General features: G+C 47.1%; 1 protein-coding gene across 2 annotated transcripts; it reads right to left on the bottom strand.

Moving 5' to 3' along the window:
- TFAP2B (transcription factor AP-2 beta) lies at positions 1-25,970 on the bottom strand (the record flags this gene model as incomplete). 2 transcript variants are annotated; one of them, XM_080700362.1, is made up of 8 exons in its annotated part: positions 1-62; positions 1,108-1,367; positions 4,176-4,317; positions 6,996-7,114; positions 9,470-9,689; positions 16,905-16,965; positions 21,457-21,915; positions 25,890-25,970. In XM_080700362.1, the coding sequence occupies 8 exons, from the start codon at positions 25,968-25,970 to the stop codon at positions 1-3; spliced, it is 1,404 nt and encodes a 467-aa protein (XP_080556488.1). The 2 variants fall into 2 exon arrangements, with proteins under 2 accessions (XP_080556488.1, XP_080556487.1); XM_080700361.1 differs by lacking the exon at positions 1-62 and adding an exon at positions 23,100-23,126 and having other exon boundaries at positions 960-1,367.
- Positions 25,971-26,208: the final 238 nt, after the last annotated feature.

The following is a 26,208-nucleotide window of genomic DNA, read 5'->3' as shown; positions in this document are numbered from 1 at the left end:
TTATAGATTGTGTAGGAAGCCCAAGTCCTCTTTGAAGAAGCTCATAAACCATGCGGGCAAAGCTTTGGAAAACAGAAGAGAATGAAATACTACATACCCCTCCGAAGGAATCACATACTAATCAACGTATTCATACTGGGATTGTTGGTTTTTTTTTTTTTACTATAGTTCTTTAAATTGGTAGATGACACAAATATAACAAATATAAGATTCTCTGTATGAAGATGTTGGCAAGGTTAAGAACCAGTAACATTTCTGAAAAGGAATTGCTGAGGAATCCGAATCAACTTATGGGTCTGGATTTTTTTTTTTCCCCCAGCCACTGACTCCTCGTTCGACCTGCCGGCGGGGGAGGGGGGGGCGCAACCACAGGGCCCGCCCGCCGCGCCCTCCCTAATTCAGCCATCCTCGTGGGAGTTGGGCACCCGAGGGTTAAGGGCGCCGGCGGGCATCCTAAGGGGGCTCAAACCACTTGGGCCAAAAGACCAACCACACTACTTCCATCCCAGAAGATTCCCCGTAACAGTGTGAAGGAGGTAGGGTTAACGTAGACGGGGTGGACAGGAGAGGGGTCGGGTGAGAAAGAGGGCGGGGACTGCGAGAGTTTCCTAAAAAAAAAAAAAAAAAAAGTTAAAAATTAAAAAGTTCGTGCGTCTCAGTCAACCAGCTCTCAAAGCACGGGCACCAACAGTTTCTCCGATTTTCTTCCAATAAGTTAGCGTATTTCTCGTGTTTAGTCTTAAGTTTATTTTCCAAAGGGGGGGGCATCATAGTTTTCTTTTATTATCAGTACTACTAAACTCGAAAGAACCGAAGTGGAAAATCCGGACGGTTGTCTCCAAGTGTGTCTTGAAATAAACACTGAGAACCGACATTGTCGCTCCGTTGTAAGCCTCAGGTTTTTTTTTTTTTAAGTTATTTAGCTTTCTTTTTAAATTTTTTTGATTGTATGTGTATTCTACCTAATATAATTCTTCCAAAGCCAATCCAATATTTTAAAGCTAAAATTAAATTTGTTTTCCTTTTGTATTTAAAACATTTTCCTTCTTTTTAATTTTTTTTTTTTTCATTTCCTGTGTTTCTCCTCCTTGTCGCCAGTTTTACTACCTGGGCCTTCTCCAGACGTGTGCCTGTTAGTGGCGGTGTTGTTTAAGAACATCTTGTCCATGCCTTTGAGCGCCTCGGTGAGATAGTTCTGGAGGGCGGTGAGCGCCGCGCAAATGGCCGGGGCGCCGAAGCCGTGCGTGATAAGGCTGAAATGCGTGAGGCAGCTTTGGATGCCCGGCTCCAGGATGGGGCTGGGCCGGCTGTTCCCGATGGGCGTCCGGTCCTGCGCCAGCAGATCCGTGAATTCTTTACAAAGTTGCCTGCAGAGGGGGAGGAGGAGACACAGAAAATCACCCTCGGTGTCGCTGTCACGGGCCCGAAAAAGGAGGCGCCCACACAAGCCCAGAGGCGCCCGGGCACTAGCAGCCAGCGCGGCTAATGTGGGCGATTCCGCTCGGTTGGCCTCGCCAGCGCTCTGCCGGCCGGCCGAGCAGCTGGGGCTAGACTCAAAGGAGGGAGAGGAGCGCCCCTTCCAGCCCCCGGCCTGGCCTTTTTTCTCCGTTCTGTTCCCCCCTACACCCCCTACTCCATTCCAGAACCTCACAGTCTCAGCTTTGCATTTTTCTCTGGGCTTTAGCAGATGCCTTCGAATATTCAATAATTTGGGGGCTCTTGCCTGGTATTTCCTTTAAGCCATTTTCCCCTCCTCTCTCCTGCTTCTCCAACCCTTTGGTGATCAGGCACCAAAAAAAAAAAAAAAAAAAAAAAGAGAGCCCAGAAAGATTTAAGCCCCTGGCCACAAGCCTGTCCCTGACACTGAAGCAGATTGCTACCCGCCTGCAGCAAGAAACTGTTTATTCTAGGAGAAAATGCTGAATCCATTCAAAGCAAAAACCTGTATACCTGCAGTATTTGGGGAGGGAGATATATATTCTTCCTTTTATTTTTTTTTTTAAATTGTTGGTTACCCCCTCCCAGTTTTGAGTGCAGGCTGCTAAAAATCTTTGTGTAACAGGATTGTTCTCAATATAAAAGGCTAGCCACATAGTTTAAATAAAACCATAAGGTAGACTCAAGACACTGGGGAGGGAAGAATTTTATTTGTTGAAGGTTTTTATTTCCTGAAGGCACCTACAATTTAGAGAAATCCCCCAGCCTCAGAAATCCTGCGTGCCTAACTATGGATTGAGCTTATTTGAGAAATTTTTAATATAGGAGGTGGAGAGGAGGGTTTTCGCCCTGAAGGTCAAATGGCTTGGCTCTGCTGGCAGGCAGAGCGGCCCCATCCCAGAGGCCAGTGCCCTGCACACACTGGCGGACTTCTCAGCCAGCCTGTGGGACTTTGGGGTTTCAAAAGAAGCCAACCTGCAGCATCCTAGTCCTAGACCCCTGGTGAGGTGAGATGGCCTCAGAGACAACTCGCAACACCCAGCCTAGACAAGATAGCAGGTGAACAGGGCAGGTTACTGGCTTTGAAGAACCCCAGGGCATCCGTTCTCAGGGAGCTAGCTGCCACTTTGGCAATCAAACAGAAATAGCTTCTCTTCCACCCACCTGAAGAAGCTAAAAGACGGAGATTTTTAGGGCTGGTGGCTAGAGAACATTAGCAGGACACCCTCTTTCTCTGATGTCTTCATTAGAAAAGTACCCACACATCCTCACATTAGGAAGACATGGGTCATTCCTCCAATCTAAGTGGAGCGGTTTAGGCAGAGATACCTTGGAATCACGTGTGAGATTCAAATACACACTCCCGGGCCCAGCTCCCTCCCACTGATTCCAGTTCAGAGGATTTGGGGATGGTCCACACATAAAATTTTTGAAAAAGCTCCTTGGGTTCAAATGCACTGGCCTAAGAAAAGCCACAAGGTCTTAAGAGGGAAACAGTCAGAAGAATCCCTTAGGGAAAGACAGCCTTTTGTGGAATGCTGTTATCTCACTTAAACACTTTGGTTTTATCTTTATTTTTCTCTGAAGTCCCCTTCCTCTTTTAAGGTTCCTTTCCCTCAGACTGGAGGGTAAGGGGAATGAGGAAAATCTACTGACAAATATCTACATATTGTTAATTGGTACATCAGAGGCAAAGTTTCCAAAAAACGAGGGCCGGTGCCAAGTTTTGATTGTTGGGAGAAATGGTTAAAGTCTTTCCTTAAGTTTAGACTCATTACCAAAGTGCCAAAAAGGAAATTCTGTAGTGGGGAGAACAAATGCTTAGAGTCAAACATTTTAAATCTTCAAAGCCCAAACCAGGGTCTGTAAGCAATTAAAGTTCTGGGACATTAATATTTTTTGACCCTGCGGAAAGGGGCAATCAAATTCCAATCACGTCTCAAAAACATCTGGACAAATTTGAGCAAATGATTTTTCAGCCTTCCATATATTTCTTTAAATTACGCTGTCAACGGAACTAACCGCGTCCGGGAGCACTAAATAAATGAGAGTCGCTGTTTAGGCCGCGCCCGCGAGAGAGAAACGTGCGGGCACACGCCGTGTGCCGCCCACTGCAGGCCCAACCGGCCATAAAACATCCACAATATGACACCGAAGCCAAAGACAGGAGTAAATCAAATAAATAGAAAACCCACTGTAAAAGTTCAAATGAGCTCTAGACCTAAATTTAGCCAGAGATTTACTATTCCCCCTCTGGAGTTGTACTAAATTTTACAAGTCTGTGGAAGATGACAAACAGCGACGTTGAAAACGGAGTAATTAGAGCTGTGGGTAGAGATGGGTCCACGTGGGTGACACCCAGAAACCCTGAGCGAGCACACACAGGGCTGCTCGGATACGACGGGGAGATAGATGTGGATGCCAGGCAGAAGTAAGCTCGGGAGGGATCCAGGCAACAACTGAAAAAGGGCCCCACGTGGAAAAGGTCTGCCTGACATCCCCGGGCTAGGGCTCTCTTAACTGCCTGCATTCGGATGAATGAAGTCAGGCTTGCCCGCAGAGCACTGAACAGAGGCCTGGAGATAGCCCACTAGCTTGGTCCACCCGGGCACAGCTGGGATGCTGCAGATGATGTTGCTAGGCAACCGAGGAGCTCCTTCTCAGCCCCACAAGAGGGTCTGCACTGCCACTCCCCACCGCCTCTTCCCGCGGGAGGCCCAGCAGCCTGGGACACTCACTTGGTGGCCAGCAGCATATTCTTTCGGGAGTGCAGGTCACTGGGGTCCGTGTGCTGTCGATTCAAATACTCAGAGACGGCTTTAGCGGGAAACTCTGTTTCGCAAATATACCCAAAATCCCGAGCTAAGTGGACAGCTTCTCCTGAAAAGACAGCAGCAGGGAAGAATCAACTCCCAGTCCCCTCAACACCTCGGGGGCAGGCGCCTCTCCCCGCTCAGCTGTGCTACTATTTCCAGAGGCCAGGTGTTGGGGTAAACATGATCCAGATGCCTAAAGCCAAGATGACTCTTGAGTTGTAATTAAAGGTGAGGGGACAAACTTTACTCCCGTCTTTCTTTCTAGCCCCTCCCTGAGCCAGGTCCTAGCTAGACAACACTTAAATAGTCCTGCAACTTATTTATTATGTCTTATGGGCAAGGTGGACCCACAATTCAAGAGCCATCTAACAATGGAACCTGGACATTTGGCTGGATATGTAAGCCAGATTACACACACACACACACACACACACACACACACACACACACACACAAGACATCCGTCAACCTGCTTTAAGTAAAACCTGAAAGTCACCACCATCTCTTCTTATCATTGTATTAGGAAAATTTCTTATGATGTACAGACAAATCCATGTGTGTAAATGTCCACAAGTATTCAAGAATATGTGAAAAGATGTCTGGAATGAGCATTTTTGTTTAGCCCTCAAATAAGGATTCTGCTTTCACTTTTCCTGCTACTCCTCTTTCAGGCTTTTTGTTTTTCCTTCAAAGGTTTCTGTCATCATCCTTCTTCTTAAAGACTTCCTATTGAACCAAGACTCAGCTAGAGAAAAACCAGGGCATCTATGATATTCCACAGCTTATGAGGAAGCCCCTTTCGAATAAGGCATTATTAGTCTTTAAAGCACAGCCTTAGGGATTCGGGGAGGAAAGATCACAAACATGGAGAGATATGTTGAATTATCCCATAGCTACATTAATTTTAAGGAGCATGACTTAACTTTTAATCATCATTATCATAACAACAAAAGACTCCAGGCACTGTGCTGATAAGAATTCAAACAAACTGGAACCTCACAACCAAGTGCTGAAATTTCAGTGGGAGTTCCAGTTTCCTCTCTTCTCCACAAAAACCTACATCTTGGGCAAAGATTCCTTGGACTATTTTTTTTTTCAAAATGAGGATTGTGATATTAGTTATTCCCTGAAGGGCAAAACGTGAAACCCTCAGGCTGAAAGTCAACTGCTAATACCTGTGGTCTGCAAGTTTGGGTGACTGCTGCCTCCGGAGAGGAAGTTTTAGCCAAGCATCTTCGCCCAAGAGATGGCCAAGTGTAAGCCTGCAGCTGTTTTAACTTTATGTTTGCTGTTTAAATATTCTAAGATGCCCTACTTTCTAAACCAACTTCCTATAGGAGTATCATAATTTCATATCAATTTTTAAATGGAGGAAAACCTGTGCAGAGTTGTGCATACACGTATCTCAGTATTTGGGGGGCTGAGTCAGGAGGATGACAAGTATGAGGCCAGTCTCAGCAATTTAGTGAGACCCTGCTTCAAAAAAAGGGGAGAGGGCTGGGTGCAGTTCAGTGGTAGAGTGATGCTGAGTTGAATCACTAGTACTACAAAAAAAAAAAAATCTTCTTGATGGAGGAAAAAAATAAGACCCATAAGCTAAGTTACATTGTAGGGGAAAAAATCTTCCCCCCATTAGAACCATCTAGCTGTATTTCCTGTTTCTCATCCTACAAATTCAACTGCAGATATTCTTGTTTTTGACTACTACGTGGATGATATTTATTATATATCATAAATTTTATCCACAAACCCAAACTAATGATCAAGTTAGTTGTTTCTTACAACTGTGGCTATTTAACACACAGCTGAAAGCCTGGCATGGCGGTGCATGTTTGTAATCACAGTACTTGGGAGGCTGAGACAGGAGGATCGCACAGGTTCAAGGCCAGCCTCAGCTACTTACTGAGACTCTCAGTATCTTAGTGAGACCTTTTATCAAAATAAAATATAATAGGTCTGGGAGTGTAGCCCAGAAGTAGAAAGCCCCTGGGTTCCATCCCCCAGTATAAAAAAGTAAAAATAAAAACAAAAAATAAAATTAAAATAACACACAGTTGATGAATCTACATAGGAGAACATCCTGGCCCTCTCCAAAGTTTTCTCACCATCCTACCTTTTTTCTTAGGTATTTTGGCCTGATTAAGTATCAGTAATTTTTATTTGCAGTACCGGGGATTGAACCCAGGGCCATTCTACCTCCGAGCTACATCCCCAGCTCTGTTTTGTTTTTATTATTCTTTATTTTTGCTCCTATCTGGGCCTCCCAAGTACTGGAGTTAAAAGTGTGTGTCACCACGCCCAGGAGTTATCTCGGTATTGGGCATAAGTAGAACCCTGGGAGTGACATATTTTTAAAAATAACCATTAGGAGTCATGAATGCAATGTGTTTTCTGGTAGTGACAATTACCTTGCTTACAGGGTTACTCTCGCAAGAATTCACACAGGGACTGTTTCAGACACCACGTGGCAGCAGAGGCGATCCCTTCCCCTGGCTCCAAGGCTGGACGTGATCACTCTTCAGAGCACAGGGACCTTTACAGGCGTCCCCGGGCCTCTCTGCAAGTAGGGGCTCCCTCTAAGTAAAAGGACCTCTGAACTTCTCCCAAGCAGCCTCTTGACACCCAACGCAGAAGGCACACCGATTGCAATGATTTCCAGTTAATCATGAAACATGTAAATGTCAGCCTCCAGCCGACAGTTCAGCGCAGCCACTTGGTGAAATGGCCACACATCTTGCTTACCTTCCACCAGTGAGGTGAGCAGCGTGACATTTGCTGCTTTGCGTCTGCCCGCGGGGAGATTCAAACCGATTTTTTCTAGCCTTTCTCGCAAAGATCTCCCCCCATTTTTCGATTTGGCTCTGAAATTGCAAGAATTAACATTCTGATTAACCTCACAGTGTTCCTGAAACAAAGTTTAGACTTAGCAATCTAAAGCGCACTGGAGCTTGAAGAGGTTTTAACTTGAGGTTAGCACTTTCCTCTCCCTCCACCACCTCCTCTTGGTTATTTGCTGATAGTTTGCTGAGGTTTGCTTAATTTCTGCAATACAGAGCATAAAAAATTGAGTCGTTTTCTTTCTTTCTTTTTTTTAATCTGGGGAGGGAAAAATGATACCAGATGGGAATGATTAGGATGTAGGTTGTGAGTTGGGAGAAGGTAAAAATTGGACACTCACACACAGGTTGATTCTTGGTCTAAAAGCCAGCAGGAAGAGCAGGTAGGGAGCAAACACAAACTAGCTGAAAGAGGTGGCTTCAACGGAGAGGACATTTCTGGACACAGGTGGGCTTCCCCAAGATGGGGCCCAAGAGTTACTTACTATGCAGTAGAGTGGGCGAGGACATGGAAAACTGTAACTAATGCTGGTGATTACCATGATCGCAATTAAACTAACTTGTATTGATTACTTCATTTGTTCTCATAACATGTATTATACACATAGGCTCAAGGGGGTTGATGAACTCTTTCCTACTCTGAAGCTCAAAAGGACTCACTTGAAAATGGGCCCAAAAGAGGGCAGAGCAAGAGGATCAAAAATAAAAATGTTCTCGGGTCACAGCCACACCCTTAACTTCTCCCAAGACTCTTTCCGTGTGTGAGAAAGACTAGGCAAAATTCAGAGGAAAGCTCCAGTTCCCAGGACCTCTCTTGATGTCTCAGCCACTTTTAGGAAAGACAGGGCTGTCGATCCCCAAAATGTCTTAACTTTGAAAGTTTTGTCTCATGCAAAGTCACTGTCATGCCAGCAACAGTGTTGAGGATTACTGGTAAGGAGTTTGGGAGGGAATTTAAACCTTAAGACAAAAGCCATCTCTTGCATTCCCAATAATCAGTCTGTCTGTTGGAATGTGGGGGGAAATACCTAGATGCACCAACTTAATAACTGTTGATAAGTGTTTGTGTGTGTGCTTGTGGGGTGTAACTAGGGATTGAACCCAGGGGCATTTTAACCTTCCAGCTATACCTGAACCCTATTATTATTTATTTTTAATCTTGAAACAGGGTCTCTGGAGGTTGCTGAGAATCTCAAACCTGAGATCCACTCCTCTCAGACTCCCAAGTACTGGGATTACAGGCTGGCTGTGAGCCCTGGCCCCAGGCTAATAGCTTTTAATACTTCTAAAGTGGTATTATGAACTGGGTGTGGTGGCACACACTGGTAATCCCAAGTACTCAGGAGGCTGGGACAGAATGGTTCCAGGTTCAAGGTCAATCTCAGCAATTTACTGAGACCCTGCTTCAAAATAAAGAAAATTGGGCGTGGGGTGTTACCTGGGGGTAGAATGCTCCTGAGTTCAACCCCCACTACCACCAAAAAGTTTAAAAAGCATTGTTATTGTTGTTATTGGTGGTGGTTGTTATAAAAAGGTATGGAGCACAACGCACTAGTGGGGGTTGAGACCAATTTAACCAGTTGCCACCTGTCATTTACAATATGTAATAAAATAGAGAACTGTCAGGGTCCATATAGGATATAAAGAATTTCTTTAATGAAGCTGTTTTATTTTTATCTTTTGGTGATATCGGGGATTGAACCCAGGGGCATTCTACCTCAGAGCTACACCCCCAGCCCCATTTTATTTTATTTTTTATTCTGAAACAGAGTCTCATTAAATCGCCTAACTGTGGAGGATGGCCACAAACCTGTGATCCTCCGGTCTCAGCATCCCAAATACTGGGATTACAGGCTTGCAATCCCATGCTCGGCTGTACCCTGTTTTAGAGGTGTGTGTGTGTGCGCGCGCGCGCGCGCGCGTGTGTGTGTGTGTGTGTGTGTGTGTGTGTGTGTGACGGGGGAGGGTGTCTGGATTATATTCTCAGGTTAGTGTGTGTGTGTGTGTGTGTGTGTGTGTGTGTGTGTGTGTGTGACGGGGGAGGGTGTCTGGATTACATTCTCAGGTTAGTGTGTGTGTGTGTGTGTGTGTGTGTGTGTGTGTGTGTGTGTGTGACGGGGGAGGGTGTCTGGATTACATTCTGAGGTTAGATGCCGCCCTCCTGGAGGCCCTAATCCCGGGGAGCGGGGAGCGAGGCTGCGCCTGCGCCTGCGCGGGGCGTGGGTACCAGGCACGGGGGAGGGGCTCGTGGGCCCTCTGCGAGCTGCGCGATGAAGCCTCGCTCCGACCTCGCGGTTACTAGGCAACCGTGTCAGGCTTCCCATCCTTCTCCGCACCAGCCCTCTCTCCTCTCAGTAAGAACGGGTTTGCTCGTTTTACCTTCTGAGGACGCCGCCTAGGAGCGATGCATTGAGGCACTCAGGAGGCGACAGCCGTCTCTGGACTTCTCCCACAGTTACTTTGTACTTTGAAGTTGAACTGAGCAGGGACAAACGGCCCGGGACCGAGCAAAATACCTCTCCGGTATTGACAGACATGCCTCCCAAGAAGCCGTCTTTATTCATCATTAAAGAAGTCACAGATTTGGGAGGGACTGGAACTAGAGGGAGAAAGAGAGAGAGAGAGAAAGGAGGGGGAAATAAGTGCCATAAAGGTCACCGGGTTTCAGTCCTGGTGACCGGTTGATAGAATGTGTCACTGCGTGAGACCACAGGAAAGGCGCCAAGGGAGAGGCTGAGGGAGGCCATGCTTGTTCCAGGGCGGCTGCGGTGCGTTCTGTGCCATCACTCGGTAAACTTACCCAGGTGTGTCCACACGACTGTGGCTTGCAATAGCCCCACTCACCGCAAGTATCCAGGAAAACATTCAGACCAGAGTTTGGATTGTGCTGTGAAGCTACACAGACGCTATTTCGTCACCTGATGGTGGTGTTACTTTGACAGGGCATTAAGCTACTCTGGAACTCAGTTTCCTCACCTGTCACCTCAGGATAAGAGTGCCTGTCTGCTTTACCTGTTGCTGGAGACCCCGAACGTAGTTACCACTATTTATCGCCAAAAGATGGTAATCCCAATGGTCTTCGTGGAAACTCCCTCCTCTCTTGTTGGACCCAAATCTGTGGTTATCACCAAGAAGCATCAAGGGTACAGGCTCCATCAGATGCTGTGCCCAAGAGCATCATAGCACAGAGCTGGGCAGTTGGGTCCAAAACCGCTGCTCGTCCCTTTAAAGCGAGCCCCATCCTTTCCTACACAATAAGAACACTGCTCATCTCCAGTGAAAGCAATTTCGAAGTGACATGAATTTTGTTTACAAATTAAAGCACCGGCTGGTGATTGTTTGGAGCGCGTATGATTTACAACAGGTGCCCTGATCAATCAACCAATCACTCTAATTCATTTGAGCAGCGGTCTTGCCTTGCCCCAGTTGTTTCATTTCGGCAAGTAATTGATAACAAACCGCACTCAAGGTATGTTTTATGCAGAAGTTAATAAGAGCTGACAGCTGGCTGCCACTGCTTCACTGGGGCACTCAGCCTCTCCAGCCTGTATTTCTGTTTAATTGCGTTTGTATCTGCAAACGTCAGGAGGAGGCTGAGCTCAGGGGAACCAGAAGGCTGGGGTTGAGGAACAGTGGCTAGGCAACCTGACAGATTTGCCCCTTGGACACGGGTTCTAGCCCATCTTCTCTCTCTAGCTCACATGCCACTTTGAGGGGAGTTCTGACTTGTCGTACACCTTAGCTTCTTCCAATGGGATCTGAAGCCCCCAAATCTTCACAGTATTTGTTGGTCACTGGTTTAGGGAATTTATTGAAACTCAAAGCATCCAGTGTGGTAAAAAGAAGTTTCCACCCTTGATATATATATATATATATATATATATATATATATATATATATATATATATATATGTAGTCTCACCCTATAATCCTGACAAGCAGAGACCACTTTTTTTTTAATCAGGGGTCTAGAACTCAATATGTCAAACAAGATGTTCTCTAGTATGGCATAGACTAGCTAACAGCAGTAGCTTTTCTAACAGTCTACTGCTTCTACCAGATTCTAACATTCAGAGATTCCTAAAAGCCAGGTATGTCCTACATCTTTTATTTACTACGAATTGCATTTGGCCTTTTATAAATACCACGTGGGAAAGAGCTTTCTTGGGGGCGGGGTGAAGGAGAGACTGTTACTTCCTGAGTCTCTGGATCTGTCCAGGGTGCCTAAGACCTGTCCCAGCTGGATGAATGATGTTACTTTGTAACTGGGTGGACCTTCTGCAAGGCAATGGTGTAGGAAGCACTAAGGAAAGGACTTTCTTCTTCTGGTTTCCCTTATATTCTTGTTACATTTGAGAGTGAATGAAATAAAAGTTGAAGTGTATTAACAGATGTGAGTAAACTCTGCATTGAAAGTCCTTCACTAGAAGGCTGGGCGGGGCGGGAACATTTCGTTATTAATTCATGTACACAGTGTTCACATCTATTTGACCATATCTTATTTATCGTGGCATTGCTGATTTCCACGCTGCAGGTTCGTATCCAAGGCCTAATAAACATTTTACGAATATGGGAACTGGTATCAGAAAAACCTGGACAAACAGTTCCCCAAAATATAGATATTCTCTTGTAGTTTAACACGATAAAAACTATAGAAGTAAATTGTATAAACATCCCCTCTTTGGTACTCAGCAACACTTTCATCTTTAAATATTACTTTGAATATTTTCACAACAAAAAAATCTTCACAGAGCTAAAAATCCAAAACCCACTTTCTGTTTCCTACACTGGATATCTCCTCAGCACTGGGATTTTACCTGCTTCTCCAAATCCCAGAGGCCAAACCTCTCCAAAGCCCAGGCCTTTAGAGACACCTTATAACCTGCCATCTAAATTTCACTGTTGTTAATCGCTGGACTTACCCGACAAGAGCAGTTGCCTTTGGGGAAGGCGTATTGCTCCCTCCCCAGGGCTCTACCTTTCTGCCTACACGTTATCCTATAAATAACCCCAATCCCGCTTTTATCAGCATACTGCAGTCTTGGGGAAGGTTCTTCTCCCTCTCCCCAAATTACAACGCAAGTATGATTCTGATTACATTTCCATTTTCTGATTTAAGGTTAAAAATTTCGCTCCTACGCTCTACCCTATATCTCCACATTCTTAATCCCTCTAACCTGGCCTAGCTTCGGCACTCTAGACCAGACCCTACCTACACGAGTCTCAGGGTTCCCTGAGGTCCATAGCGTGGCTTCTTCCAGGTTGTCTTTCCTACCCAACCCCCCCCTCCCCCGCACTCTCACACCTGTTTACCTCAGCTGATTAACCCCGTATTTTATTCTCTTTGGTTTTTTTTTTTCTCCCTTCTGCTCTCCTCCAGCTTATCAATAAACCCAGAGAGCAACAGGGCCCGGTTGATTTGTTAGTAATTATGAGCACACTGTTCCTGCTCACGGAACCCAGAGATGAGGGAGATAGGTTTGAAGCAACAGCAGGAAATGGTGAGGAAATGGGGCGTAGCAAAACTCAGCATGAAGCTTTAAGTTCTTTCCACGCTTACCATTTTCCCTGCATGCATTAAAAGTGGGGTTTCCCCCTCTTGGGTTCTCAGCTGGGTGGCAGCCAAACTCTGAATGTTAACACCCACAAAACTCAGTCCCCTCCCCCTTTCCATACATTAGACTTAGGAGAGGAGAAAAGGCTGAAAGAAGTCAGCATTTCATTACAAAGACTGGAGTTTTAAGACAGAGAAAGGAAAAATGATTAGAGAAAAATACTATTCATCGGCGGATTATAGAAAGTGTCAGTAAGCTAGCTCTTAACCTCTACTTTTTAAACCTAAGTGTGAAATTATAGCTTGGAGAACTTTGTATTTGATAGGACCTGCAGGTGAGAAGAAGGGAAAAATTAAATATTTTTCTACACTGTAGGGGTAGTTCTCTCTGAAAGTCACTCTTCATTGTCCACATTGCCCCTAAAGGTGAAGTAGTTACTTCTCACTAACACAGAAAAAAACTTTTCTCATATTTACGTAATGCCTCATCTACCCAAACACTAAATTGTACTCCACATGTATAAATGTGAGCACTGAAATCGTGGGAAGAAAATAAAGGAATTTCTCACGGAATTTCTCACAAAGAAAGTTGTAATATAAAAAGTACAAACATCCTCTGTGTGTACACTTTAGAGAAAATGTCTGAAAAGTGAGAACTGATTTGGTCCTTATCACTTATTCAGTATATGGGATCTTGAGAAAGACAGGTGGCCACAGTTGTGGTTTCTACTCCTGGAGGCTGGGGGAAGAGCGCCTAACTCTCCAAGTTTGGAAATTTAACTCTGATTGTTTGTTGAATGGCTGGTATGGATTTCAGGGTCTCTGATACATGGCTACTGGGACCCGAGTCAGCTCTGGAAATGCAAACTTTTCCTTTGAGAGAAAGCTCAACACTTTTAGGAAAACTCTGACAACCCTCTTGTGCTTTGTCCCTTCAAGGTGAGAAGGAAGAACCCGCTGGAATTGAGATTTGGCGATTTCTTTATCCCTCTTCCCTAAGAAAACCCACACCAATCAAAGTGTTTATGTGGGGAAGGAGCCAGAAAAAAGGGAGAAAAAATGGGGGAGAACTGAGATTGAACTGAAGCTAACCAAACAGGATCTCCCTAAGACCAATCAAAGCACCCCACAGTCACATTCTCACCCTGGACTCCAGCCACACCCGCCTTTCCAAGAAACCCCACTGTATATTCTACTGTCTCAGGTGTCCAACAGAAGGCACGTTGGCCTCTGATTGCACCAAACCTTTTCCTTCAAGCCTAAGCCTTTTTTAAGGCTATCTGATGGTGGCAATGATCATTTATATTAGCTGGGAACTCCCCCCCCCCCATTCCTAATCTTAATGGAATCGGGAGTTAAGAATGATTTTTTAATGTCTCGTTGGATTTTTAGACTGTTAATGTAGCGAATCCTTCTCATTATTACTTTATTGATTGCTCATTGACCAGCCCCCTTCAAATCGTATTAACCACCCTCTGCCGGTTTAGATTAGGAGAGTTTAAAAAGCACCTTTCATTATTCCCCCCTCACACACACACTCCTGCCATGGAGTTTAGACTTGGCAGCTTAATGGGAGCTTTAATGGGGCAGCTAAGAGGAGAGGGGCCACGGTCCCCGCCGATCGCATTAATAGCTCAAAGGGGGCCAATACAGAAAATTAGCCCTAAACGAGCTCTGGAGATCTTCAAATGAAAGGGCCATTTATCACGCTGGCTACCTTCACTCCACTCTCTACTGGGAACAACTCATTTCCTCTTAACTAAATTACTTCAGAAATGTCAGCTAAGCTCAGATAGCAAACATAACAAGAGAGGGAGCCTATAATCTGTGGGATGATATCAACACAGGTACAATATTTGCCTGGTTAAATTTTAAGAGGGACTTTGCCATAACTTGGGAGGGAGAGGAGGGAGGAGGGAGGGAGGGAGGGAGAGAGAGAGAGGGAGGGAGGGAGGGAGGGGCTCATTTGCTGGCCTCTTATTAGTGGGATAGAATTTTTTAAATCTCTGTTAAAGCCCATTGGAAAAGTAGTTGAGCAACTAAGTCCCCTCCCAGTTGTCAAAATTTAGAATTATTCAGTTCCGTTCAGGAAACTTTCTCAGTACCTTTCCAATATTAATTTCATAGAGCTACCCTTCATGGGGAGGGTGGGAAGGGGAAGATGGGAGGGTACAGGGAAGGGTAGAAGCTAAAAGATCCAGAACTTAAAGGGGGAGCTAGAAAACAAATCAACCACGCATTGCCATTTTGCTTACGGCCAATTAAAGATAAATAATGATATCAGAATCTTTTCTTCATGCAATAGAGCAAATTTCTTAAATTATCAAGTCATGAAACTGACCCAAAATTCAGATTCCTACCACCACACCCCCTGAACCAATTAAAGTGACAGGGTGCCACTTAGATGTTTTAAGCTACATACCTTAAACATAAAAAGCTTTGGAGACATAAAAAGTACGCCAGTGTTTCCAAAACCAGAAACAGCAACTTTAGTCAAGAGTCTCCTTTTCTTATTCCTGGAGCTAACTTTTACATACATATTCACATTTTGCTGGTAAACATACACAGGGTGTGCAACCAAGGCATTCTACATATGAGAGGATTTTCAGCTCCATTTTGCCAGGCAAGCTAAGCCCCGAATATTTTTATTGGCCTGACGATTAATAACATTTCTGATTGGTCATCTGTTGGGCATGTCCCACTGCCAGCCCAAATGAGGTTGCTAGGATACGGAATCCTGAGCTAAGTCTTCTAGATTCCCATGAAAAAGGGAAGAGGAAATAAACAAATGAACGAACAAACAAACAAACAAACAGGAATGCCAATGGACAAGCTCCTCCCTCACCCCACTTCAATCAACCAGCAATTCACCAAAAGAGAAGACCCAAGAGGAAACGGGCGAACCTGATCTGTCAGCAAAGGGGCAAGTCTAAACACCACACCAGAGCATCTTAGCTGGCATTCAGAACCCAAATGATGCTATCTAGAGAAGAGAGGAAGAAGTCTGGAGCAACACTTAAATAGTTTTTCCCCCAAAACCCTATTATTCTTCTTCAGTCTAGTCTTCACTCCAAAGCCAAATGGCATCATTTCAAATTCTCTGTCCCACCTCTCAAAGCCGCTCTTCCTTCTTTTGAAAAGGAAAATAACTTAGACCACCTCACTCAGTTTGCAGACCTTATTCCACAAGCCTGCTACTATCCCACTTTGCCTCTGAATCGATTACCTTTCAGAGCATCTTCTTTAATTATTTTTGTAAATGTCAAATGGCTCCAGCGAATCATAAATGACCCGAGCCGGGGACAGTTAACACCAAACACGGACAGGCCTTTTGAGCGTCCCATTGATAAGAAATGGTTGGGGCCATTAAAATTGCATTTTCAAATACCAGATCCTGTGATCATTAGAGATTGCACCGTTCACACGTTCAAGCCTCCTAAATCTGTGGCATGTGAATGACATTCAGGCCTCTGAGCAGGCACACTAATCACCAGGCATTCTCTCAGTGACTGTCAGAGGAGAGGAGAAAAAAATTAAGCAGCTGCAATATGCCTGAAATGAGTTATTGTAATTACATTTAATTAGTTTAATTAGTTAATTATTTTGCTTACAGCTGTACAAGAGACTGCAAACATTTGTTAATATCACATGCCCTTTAACAGTATGGGGTGATTCCACAGTCACTCTAAATCACGAGTGCATATGTAGGGAGATGGAGATGTGTGCATAGGCTGTCTCAGCTTCTCGGAATGCGCATACGTAGCAACACATTTGGCACAATTAAAAATAATAATGAAAAGAAACACATAAAACACGGAGAATGGGAAACAAAATTACAAGCAAAAATTTTTAAAAATATAAAAATAAAAACAAGGAAAAAGAAGCTGTCTCAATGGCATAGAGTTTAGCCAAGTCCTGTTATCAATGAAATAAGTACGGTCTCGAAACCAGTGTTTCCCAGCCAATCCCATACCAGAAGCTAGTTCAGTCAATTCAGCTATGTCTAGGATGGTTACCATATGCATGATGAGGAAAATGGCAGTTATCTCTCTTCCTCTGTTTCTCTCATCTGGGTTTCTATCTGTGTTTTGTTTTGTTTTGTTTTAACTTCTACTTGCCCTCTTTCTCCCAGACACTGTGCTATGGTCATGAACAAACATTTATATCTTATAAAACAATGAGTTTCTCCAAGGTGGAAGCTCATCATAAAGACATTCAAACAGGAAAACTTGGCTTCCTTTTGGGAGGAATAATCCATACCTTTTTTAATGACAGACTGGTCCAACAGATTCATGCCGCTGTTATTGGCATCTTCAACTGACTGTGAATATAAAAACATCACTATTCAAATTGACTGGATATTAAAGAATTGCACACATAAATCATGTCATTCTAAACTGGAGTTTCTGTTATTTCCATCTATATTAATTCACATACGGAGGTTTTAGTATTATCATTATCACCTCCAAATAGACACAGCAATGAAATTCACCCAAATTGTATATTCTTCCAATGGAGGAAAAGAAAAAAGGGGAACTATAAGAGACATCTGGGATTCAACATTGGTTTAGTTATTATATAAAACACAGATATTACACAGACATATAAACCTTTATATTATTTGCTCTTAGGAATTGTGGACCTGGCAGCACCTGAAAGATTTTCACCAATATTAACTCAGAGCGATTTCTGTTTTCCATTGTATCCCAGTGCATCTTAACCCCAGAGCCATTTTACAGATACAAAATCGTTTACATTATGGGATTTTAATTAAAGTCTGAGCAATTTGGAATGGAATGCAAACAGCCAGCACATAGGAACTTGTCTGCGAGCCTCCCAGACGCACGCACACCCACTGCAGTCCACTGCAGTCCTGGGATCGGGAAGCCCTGCTGCACGGTGACCACCCCTGGAGTAGCCCGCACCGCTCCTCCCCTCCTGGCTCTGCCCACACAGCTTCCCCAGAGGGGTACACCTGGTAGGAAGTCACACATCAAGGCCAGGATCCTTCCCTTCAGCACTTGGGCGATCAGGCCACAGTTTCATCCCAGAAAAAGAAAGCATCCGCTCTGAGTATGGCCAGCCCTTCTGAGGGGAACTGGGTGTTGGGGTGAATTTCTTACTGTCAAGATGGACAGGAACCCAGGGCCTGGGCCAAAGGTGGATTCCCTCCAGCACCTCCCGGCTCCCCCATGCAAAGAAGTGTTAGGCTTCTTGGAAATGTGCAACAAAGTTTGGACCAATCTATCTCCCACTCTGTAGAGAAATGTAAAGAAAAGGGCTGGAGAGCGAGGTGAAGTTTTTAACAGCCCCTCCACCCACTGGCACTGCATCTCAGATGGGGCAAGCCGGTCACCAAGGCGGGCTGCCCCCACACAAGCAGCTCCGGGGAACTGAGGTGGTCTAAGCATTGGGGGGCTGGTTAATTTGTTTTTTCGTCTTTAATAGTCACTCTTCTGCTCTCAGATAGGAGAGGGAAAGTGCTCTGTTTCGTGTTTCTGCGTACATCTAAGATGCCACGCAACTCTTATGAAATGGTAGGACACTTTTTTTTAATGTTTCATATAACTAGTTGGTAGCTCCTTAGGGGTCCTCATCACCCCGCAGAATGAGCGTGCCCCGGGTTCACGGCTTTCTGTGCTCACACGTGTCTACACCTGACGGGCCCACACAGGCCAGAAACACAACCCTCGCGCTCACCGAGCTGGAGCCCCACACCTCGCCCTCACATAGGTACGTAAATATGTATATACGCCTCATCAGCGACGTGGGGTAGTTGTGGTAGTTAATGAGAAGGCTCTTGTCTGATTTTCTATCTAATTACGGCCGCCTGCTGGGTTTTTGTACAGGATATTCACGCAGCATGCTGGCGCTTAATCGTCACAGGGAGGATCGTAAAGATTTAATTAGGACTACATGCGGAAGCGCAGCAAAACAACTCAGACTCGTAATTACTAGACTTCTTTAGTTAAAAGTGATACCAGGGGTTGCTTTAAGACACAAGGGTGTGTGTGTGTGTGTGTGTGTGTGTGTGTGTGTGTTTGGGGGTTAACATCTTTATGTCTAGGTTCATGGGTGGCAAAGGTAATAGAGGTGAAGAAGCACCAGCTTAACAAGTCCCAAAACTAGGTGTCTGTCCCTCTCGCTCCCTTTTTCTGCCTTTCTGTAGCCATTTTTCTTGAGTTTTTAACATTGCCCCCCCACGCACAACGAGTGAAATGTAGCATAGACAGAACCCAAACAGCGATTTGCTAGTTTAATAGCCCCTGTGAGTAAATTGAAATAGAAATTGACAGGGTTTTATAGTTTCATTTAAAAAATATTAGAAGCATTTGGTTAATTAGCTCTCCTCCTCCTCTCCTCGCAGGGCGGTGGCCCTGCATGTGTGCCTCTGGGTCTACAACATTCCCCCAAAGCCCTAGACCTGTGGGCCTGGGCAGCACCCTTGGGGTTCGTCTGATCTGAGGCTGGGCGCATCCAGAACACACACACACACACACACACACACACACACACACACACACACTCTACACCATGCCCTCGAGAAGACCGAACAAATGACTTTGAGGTTCAGCCCAACACACTTTCTTGTCCCTTTTGAAGACTGGATGGGTGCCGACCATGTGGGTGCAGCCAATCCTTCCGGATGGAGCCCACACCTCGCAGCCTCTGGATTTGAGTACCTGGTCCTGCGCACACATCCTCCCCTGTCTTGTCAACTTTCCTGTGTCAAGTCAACCTCACCCTGGCCTTGGGAAGTCTGCCATGGAGACTGAGACAGGGATCGTCCCTGCCCAGGTTGCTTACATCCTGGGACAAGCACGGGTGTATCCCCTGCAACCCTTTGCACTGACGGCTGTCCCAAGAAGGTCCTGCAGGCCTCCTCACCTGGCCGGGCCACGGGCTGGGATGAAGCTGGAGGAGGAACAGGGAGGGAATCAGGTGGGGCCCGGAGCAGAGAGGACCCTGGCCTGCTCCTTCTATTTCCTCCGCCCTGCCCTCTCCAACTCTGCACTCCCTGTTCCGGACATCAGCCATGCTCAGGATACACATTCTACATCCTCCCCCAACCGACGTCCTTAAGGCTATTCATCGAAATGTACCGGGATCTGGCCCCGTTTCTCCTTCACCATTTGCCAAACACGCAAACCCCCTTACAATTCTGTTTTAAAAGCTCTAAAGCCAAAGGCAGCTTCTCTCTCTTTGGGGGAAGGACCCCTGGGTGCAGTGGCCTGAGCCCCCCAGCCCGCGGGGTGCAGGGAGGGGCTGGTGTTGGCATCACCAGAGTAGTGGTGATGAACTGATCCGCTTTCATTATCCAGCACTTTGAACCATACGCGGAAAGGTTAATTTAAAAACTTTCTCCCTGGAGACACATATTACCCCAATGCATTAAAAAAAAACTATTAAATATTTCCTTTCTCATATGATATTTTGAAATGAGCAATATCTCTAAAGCAGGGATAGTCAAGATTGGTTAAATCAACAAAACCTTCACTCCTATTACTCCGGGCAAATTCAGCCACAAATCAGGTGATTTCATTTAAAAAAATAATAAATAACCGAGTTTCTTTCAAAACAATAAGCCATCATAGACCACACAGAGACAGTATTTGATGCTATTGCCACATTTTAACTGTTTAAAATATTTTTTCAGCACAGTAAAGAAGAATGATCTGTGTGCTTTTTTTTTTTTTTTACTTCAGAGGTGTCTAAAATGATACATAATATACAACTATACCACTGAGACAGAAGTGCCAGCCAAACACCTCGAAACCACACTGATCTATTCTGGAGACTATTTAAATTAGGGGGAAGAGGAAACCCTAGAATCACCCAGACAGTTTTTGGATTGATTTCTTTGATGTTTCTTTGTTTAACGAAATCTTCTCAACCAAACCAGGCTTCATTGTGTAGGTTGTGGATGGGACAGTGCGAGGGCAGGGGAGTGTTGTGCACCTTTTGTTTTAAGGAATAAACACGTGATACCTCTTTTAACTGGGGTGGTGGCCTGGGAGGAGAGAGTATTAACAGAGGGAGGAGAAGGAGGAGGAGGAAAGTGGAGGATATTGTTCCACAGGCAATTAATGAACCCCAAAGTGGAAAGAATCTGCAAAATGACATCGGTCCTCATGGACTCGCAGGCCAAATTGTGGTTTTCTGGGTCTGTCCCCCGCAAATATTCCATTCTTCCTCTCTCTCTCTCTCTCCTCTCTCTCTCTCTCAACTTGGAAACAACCCGAATCGTGCAAAAAGGGCTCTGCAATTTCTGGGAAATTCAAAGCAAGACCTGGCTTAAACAAATGGCCACGACTTTCTTCTAGCCTGGGTTTGCAGGCTTGGCTAAGTCTTTGCTTATCCAGCAGGAGCCCCTGGAGCCTAGGAGACCTTGGTGCCCCGGGGCCTGTGGGCTGCCAGATGTTCATCTGCGAGCCAGGGGGCAGGCCCACCCTGAGGTGTGCATGGGTGTGGGGGTGCCAAGCTTGATCACACAAAGCTTGGAGACTGAGCAGAACACATTTAGCTGAGGCCACACAAAAACATTAGCCTTCATTCTAATGATCCTGAACGGCTGAAACACACACACATATATTTTTTTCTCCTTCCTAATTTACTTCCTGGCGGTCGTGGCCTTCACAACGAGACCCCCAGAAACCGCCACCGCGGAACCCTTGTCCTGGCCGGCTAGCTGCTCCTGGTCTAGAGACGAGGACAACCTTCCCCCAAAGAGACAGAGCTGGCCCTCCCTGGTCCCTACGCCCTCCCGGGCCCCTTGGGGTCCTTTGGCTTTTGTGTGTCTGTCTGTGGTTACCTGGACGTCTTCCATGCCGGGGTGGCCGAGGCCGTGCAGGGAGAGGCTGTCCCCCATGCCCGCGTCGAGGCCGTGGTGGGCCGAGTGGAGCAGCACGTCGGGCCGGCGCACCGAGTGGTAGTCCCGCCGCGGGTCCAGGCCCGAGAGCTGCGGCAGCGCGGCCCGCGGCTGGGGCAGGAGCGAGCCGGCGTCCGAGCCCACTTCTTGCCGCTGCCGCTGCCCCCAGGGGTGCTGCTGGGGCTGGTGCAAGGGGTTCAAGGAGTAGGGGTCGTTGACGTGGGAGTAGGGGTCCTGGCTCTGGTGGTAGGGCAGCGGCTGGTAGGGGGGCGGGAAGTAGGGCGGCTGGAAGTCGGACGACGGGGTGTGGGACAGCGGCGGGGCGCTCGAGTAGGGTCCTTGGGACACCGAGCCCAGCTGGGAAAGCCTGGAGCTGTGGCTGGGAACGCCATCGTGCCGGTCCTGGGAGCGGAGAGAGGGAAGGAGAGAGAGAGAGAGAGAGAGAGAGAGAGAGAGAGAGAGAGAGAGAGAGAGAGAGAGAGAGAGAGAGAGAAGAAAAATACAAGCGACAAATGGAGAAGCCCGGCTTCTGTAAGTCTTCCCGGGGCAGGGGAGGCAAAAGTGGAAAACTTGAACCCCAGGTGGAGCCCGGGCCACAGGCTCCAGCAATTCCACACTAGAAGCTTTGGGGGGAAAAGGTGAAAGAGATTCCCCCGCTGACCAGCACCCCAGCCTTCTTTGGGGAATGCCAAGCAGGCCAAAAAGGAAACGCTCAGTGCAGACCCAGACGCTAAACGTCTTAATTAAAAATGTAGGAGTCTTACAAATGGTGTTTGCTCTCCTGCGTATTTTACTCTATTTTTTAAAACTCTCCTAGGGATCTAAAACACAACGAATAAAACTTCAGGCTGCTGTAGTGTCCCGTCTGTCTAAAACCGGCTCTGCCTTCCCTGGCAGGGCAGCTGGCTGCCCAGGATCCCCCTCCACAGCCTGGGGATCCCTGGAGCTCCCAGGGATCCAGGTCTGAGCTCCCAGCAGCCCCTCCCTCCCCTGCAGGAATTAAAGAACTTAAGAGGGTGTTTGATTGAAACAGATCTCATTTGAAATCGTATCCTAAGCCCATGTTAAATTAAGTTGAGTTGTGGTTTGCAAGAGTTATTTCTAAGCTTGTCTTTCCCTATTGACTGCTATGATAGGTCTGGGTGTTACAATGAAGGGCCAGAAGTGTGTGTGTGTGTGGGGGGGGGTGTCAGAAAACTTATTCTTGGTTGCCTTTGGAGTGTGAAAGGAGAAGGGAGAGGCGTGTTGAAGACACTTTAAAATTCTCCCTCTCCTCAGTGGAAATGGCAGGGCGAAGCCCACATGGTTCTTTATACAGAAGCAGTCATCTAAATTTCCAAACTCCAATGGCAAATAAAAAAGTTTTTCGGTTCAGCCTCCCCCCACCCCAGCTGACTGACTCAGGGAGCTCAAACGGAGGACACACAATGCGGAGAGAAGCAGCTGCAGCCTCGTCCAATTATGGTGCTAAATTACCAAGCCAAAGGCGCTCAAAGAAGACAGAGGGACGGAGAGGGTGACACACAGAGATGCGAGACAGAGAGACAGCATGCAACCGTGGTACGGCGACAGGAATCCAAACTCACCATGGATGAATAAGTGTGGACTAACATCTGGAAAAAAAAGCCTGGTTACTGCTCAAAATCAAACAATGATTAAAAAAAAAAAAAAACTCAAGGAGTCCAGCAGAGAAGGGAGCTGGACACAGGAGCCGAGCGTGAGGTGTTTCCAGGACAAGCCATCAAAACCAGAAAAACAAAAAATTACCCCCCTCCAACAAGATTGGCGATGCCTGTCACACACAGACAGAAGCCGTCATCTGTCTCTGGCCGTCTGGGCCTCTTTTCTTCGGTCGTTCTTTGGGGCTCCGGACGCAGTCCTCCTCCACCCGGAGCTGGGCTCAGACTGCCTGGGCGCCCCTTCCTCCCTCTGCTTGCCTACATTGCCTCATAATAATTGATATTCATGACTATTAATATTACACGAGTACTTTAAAGGGAGAATGGAGGACAAATGGAGCGTGAAGCAGCAGCCAGCGCGCAGAACTCCCTTACTATTGTAAATGACGTGCATTCAGTGGAGAATTACTAGATGTAATCAGACGAGGGGGCTGGCAGAGGCAGGCTGGGGAAAAAGTTCAGCGGGAAAGAGGCAGAACTTCAATTAACTGAGCCGGGACGCGCCAGGCGGCCCCTGCCCCTCTGCGCTGGCCAGTGGGGACGGCAGAGGGGGCTTCTGTGGAATGTCGGCGTCCCCGCTTAAAGACAGGCTTTCCTACGGAAAGAAGCCATCGCCCCGGCTGCTTTGTGTGCAGCTGAAACCCCCAAACAACCGGCCTAACAAGGGCATCGCCCTCCTGGTCATTTGGAGAGGGGAGTGCAAAAGCAAACCGTTGGGCCTGTTTGTTTACAGTGATGTTTGCCGGCTTGCAATGTGAGCGCACACACTCTTTTTTTTTTTTTTTCAATTTTTTAAGGAGGGAGGTGAAAGAGTGGGTTTCCGTCCTCTCTGCACAAGCCTTTCCTCTTCGGTGCTTGACACAGTCTGCAGTTTTACCTGGGTTTTAAATAGATGCTGCCATCAATCTTCAAGTACACTAAACTTATCCTTTCCAAGCAAAGCCAGGGGCAACAGAAAACCTTTGGGGATGTTTCAAGAACCCGTTCGACTGGCCTGACTGCCATTTCTGTTAAAGTTCAACCTCAGTCCAGACTTAAATGGGCGCCTTCCACCATGCTGTGGCTTCTCCAGGGTTTTGAGCAGAAAATTTGGGCAGCCAGGAACACCTTCCACGTCCTCTCCCTCTCCCTCTTCTCCCCCTCCTCCTTTTCTCTCTCCCCTCTTCCTCGGACTCCACCCCTCCCTCTTCCTCTCTCTCTCTCCCTCCCTCCCTCCCGCGTTCTCCATCTAGCCGTTTATTTTTCCATAATCAAAGGACGAGTGTTACTCGCGTGACTTTAATCCTTCGCCCGACTCCCCGCGCGCTTTACAGCGTGGCCCCAGCCCCGCCAAGGTCCGTCTACTCGGGTCGCTCAGAGAGTCCCAGCGCCTGCGACCGAGCCATTACCTCGCCTGTTAAGGAGAGAAAAGGAGGCCGAGCCGAAACAAACCCCACCAGGCGCGGGGGGCGGCCGCTCGTTACACCCCATACAAACCACAAAGGGCAGACGGGGCCGGGAGCAGCGCGCCCAGCCGGAATCAGAAAAGCAGCAGCATCTCCCCTCGCCCCCAGCCTCCCCGCCTCTCTCTCTCTCTCCTCTCTCTCTCTCTCTCACACACATACAACGCCAAAATTAGGCTTTAGGGCTGGCGGGGGGCCGGAGGGGCGCGGGCGGCCGCGGGATGCGCGTCGGGGCTGGTCTGTGGTCCAGGGCGGAGGAGGTCTGCGGCCTCCGCTCCCGGCCTCCGCTCCCGGCCTCCGCTCCCGGCCTCCGCTCCCGGCCTCCGCGGGCGTCGCCCTTCTCCCGAGCCGCGGAGCCTCTGCGAGCCCCGCCGCCACCGCGGGCTCCTCCGGAGCTCGGCGCTCCTCTTCGCCCAACTTTTCTCGGTACAGGGTCCAGCGCCTCCACCCCGCGGGCCCAGCTCCTCCTCAGTCTGGTTTTCCCTGCTTTCCCTCCCTCCCTGGACGCCGCCCGGGATGGAGCCTGCGCCCCGTCCCGGCTCCGCGGCGCCTCCGCCCGGCGCGGTCCTCCCTCGGCCGCTCGGCCGGGCCCGCGGACGTCCTGGAAAATGTCCTTAAAAATGTCCCGCGCGGGGCGGCTGCGATCGCCGCGTGGACGCCCCGACCCGCCAAGAACCCCAGCGCAGAAAGCAAAAAGAAAAAAAAAAAATCAACCAAAGAAAAACAGCAAATGCTCGATATCGTCCTCTCTCTATCCCTAGATCCGTCCGTGTGTCGGTCTCTTTCCCTCTGGTTTTTCTGCCCTTCCCTTGAATCTGCTTGTTACGATTTCTGAAAATTGTACGGAAAAAATAAAAATTAAAAGCCCGAGTCTGTTGCGAATGAGGCTTGAAAACCCAATTCTCTCCCGCCTTTACCAGAATCTCTATTATTATTAATTTTTGGCAGTCAGCACCACAACCCCTCAACATAACCTAAACGGGAGAGGAGGAGAGAAAGAAAGAAAGAAAAAGGAAAGGAAAGGAAAATAAAAAACAGCTCCTAAATTAAAGTTGGCAGATTTCGACCGTTAAAGTCCTTTTTCAGCATATCAAAGTCTCCCGGAGCCTGCTTTTCTCTAAGTTAAAGAAAGCTGAGAAAACCGACCGGAGATCTACGAGTAAATAGCTTTAAAAATATCTATCAGTCGGGGTGTCAAGAAGCTCAAATTCTCTGTCCGCAAAGCTCTAAAATGCAGCTGGGGGTGTGGGCTCACCTCGTAGATATCTTCGTACTTGACATTCTCAACTAGCTTCCAGAGCATGATGGCAGCCTGGTCTCTAGGAGGTGAATGCATTCATGTGAGCAGCAGATGTCTGGCTTCTCAGGACTCTGCTGTCTGTAATGATCCATCTATAATTGGAAAAGGGGGATACACACCAAATCCACGCTTCTCTCCCATCGCAACTTATATCTGTTGTCTCAAACAATAGGCTGCAGAAGTGAGCCCCAGCAGAAAGATAAACATTGCTGCACACGCCGGAGTTAGATGCAACCCACAGACATATATTATAAAATCCACAAACACGTATTTA

This window comes from Muscardinus avellanarius, assembly GCF_963383645.1.
Source record: "Muscardinus avellanarius genome assembly, chromosome: 8".
Classification (NCBI taxonomy): Eukaryota; Metazoa; Chordata; class Mammalia; order Rodentia; family Gliridae; genus Muscardinus; species Muscardinus avellanarius.
This window is presented reverse-complemented; position numbering and strand designations above follow the sequence as displayed.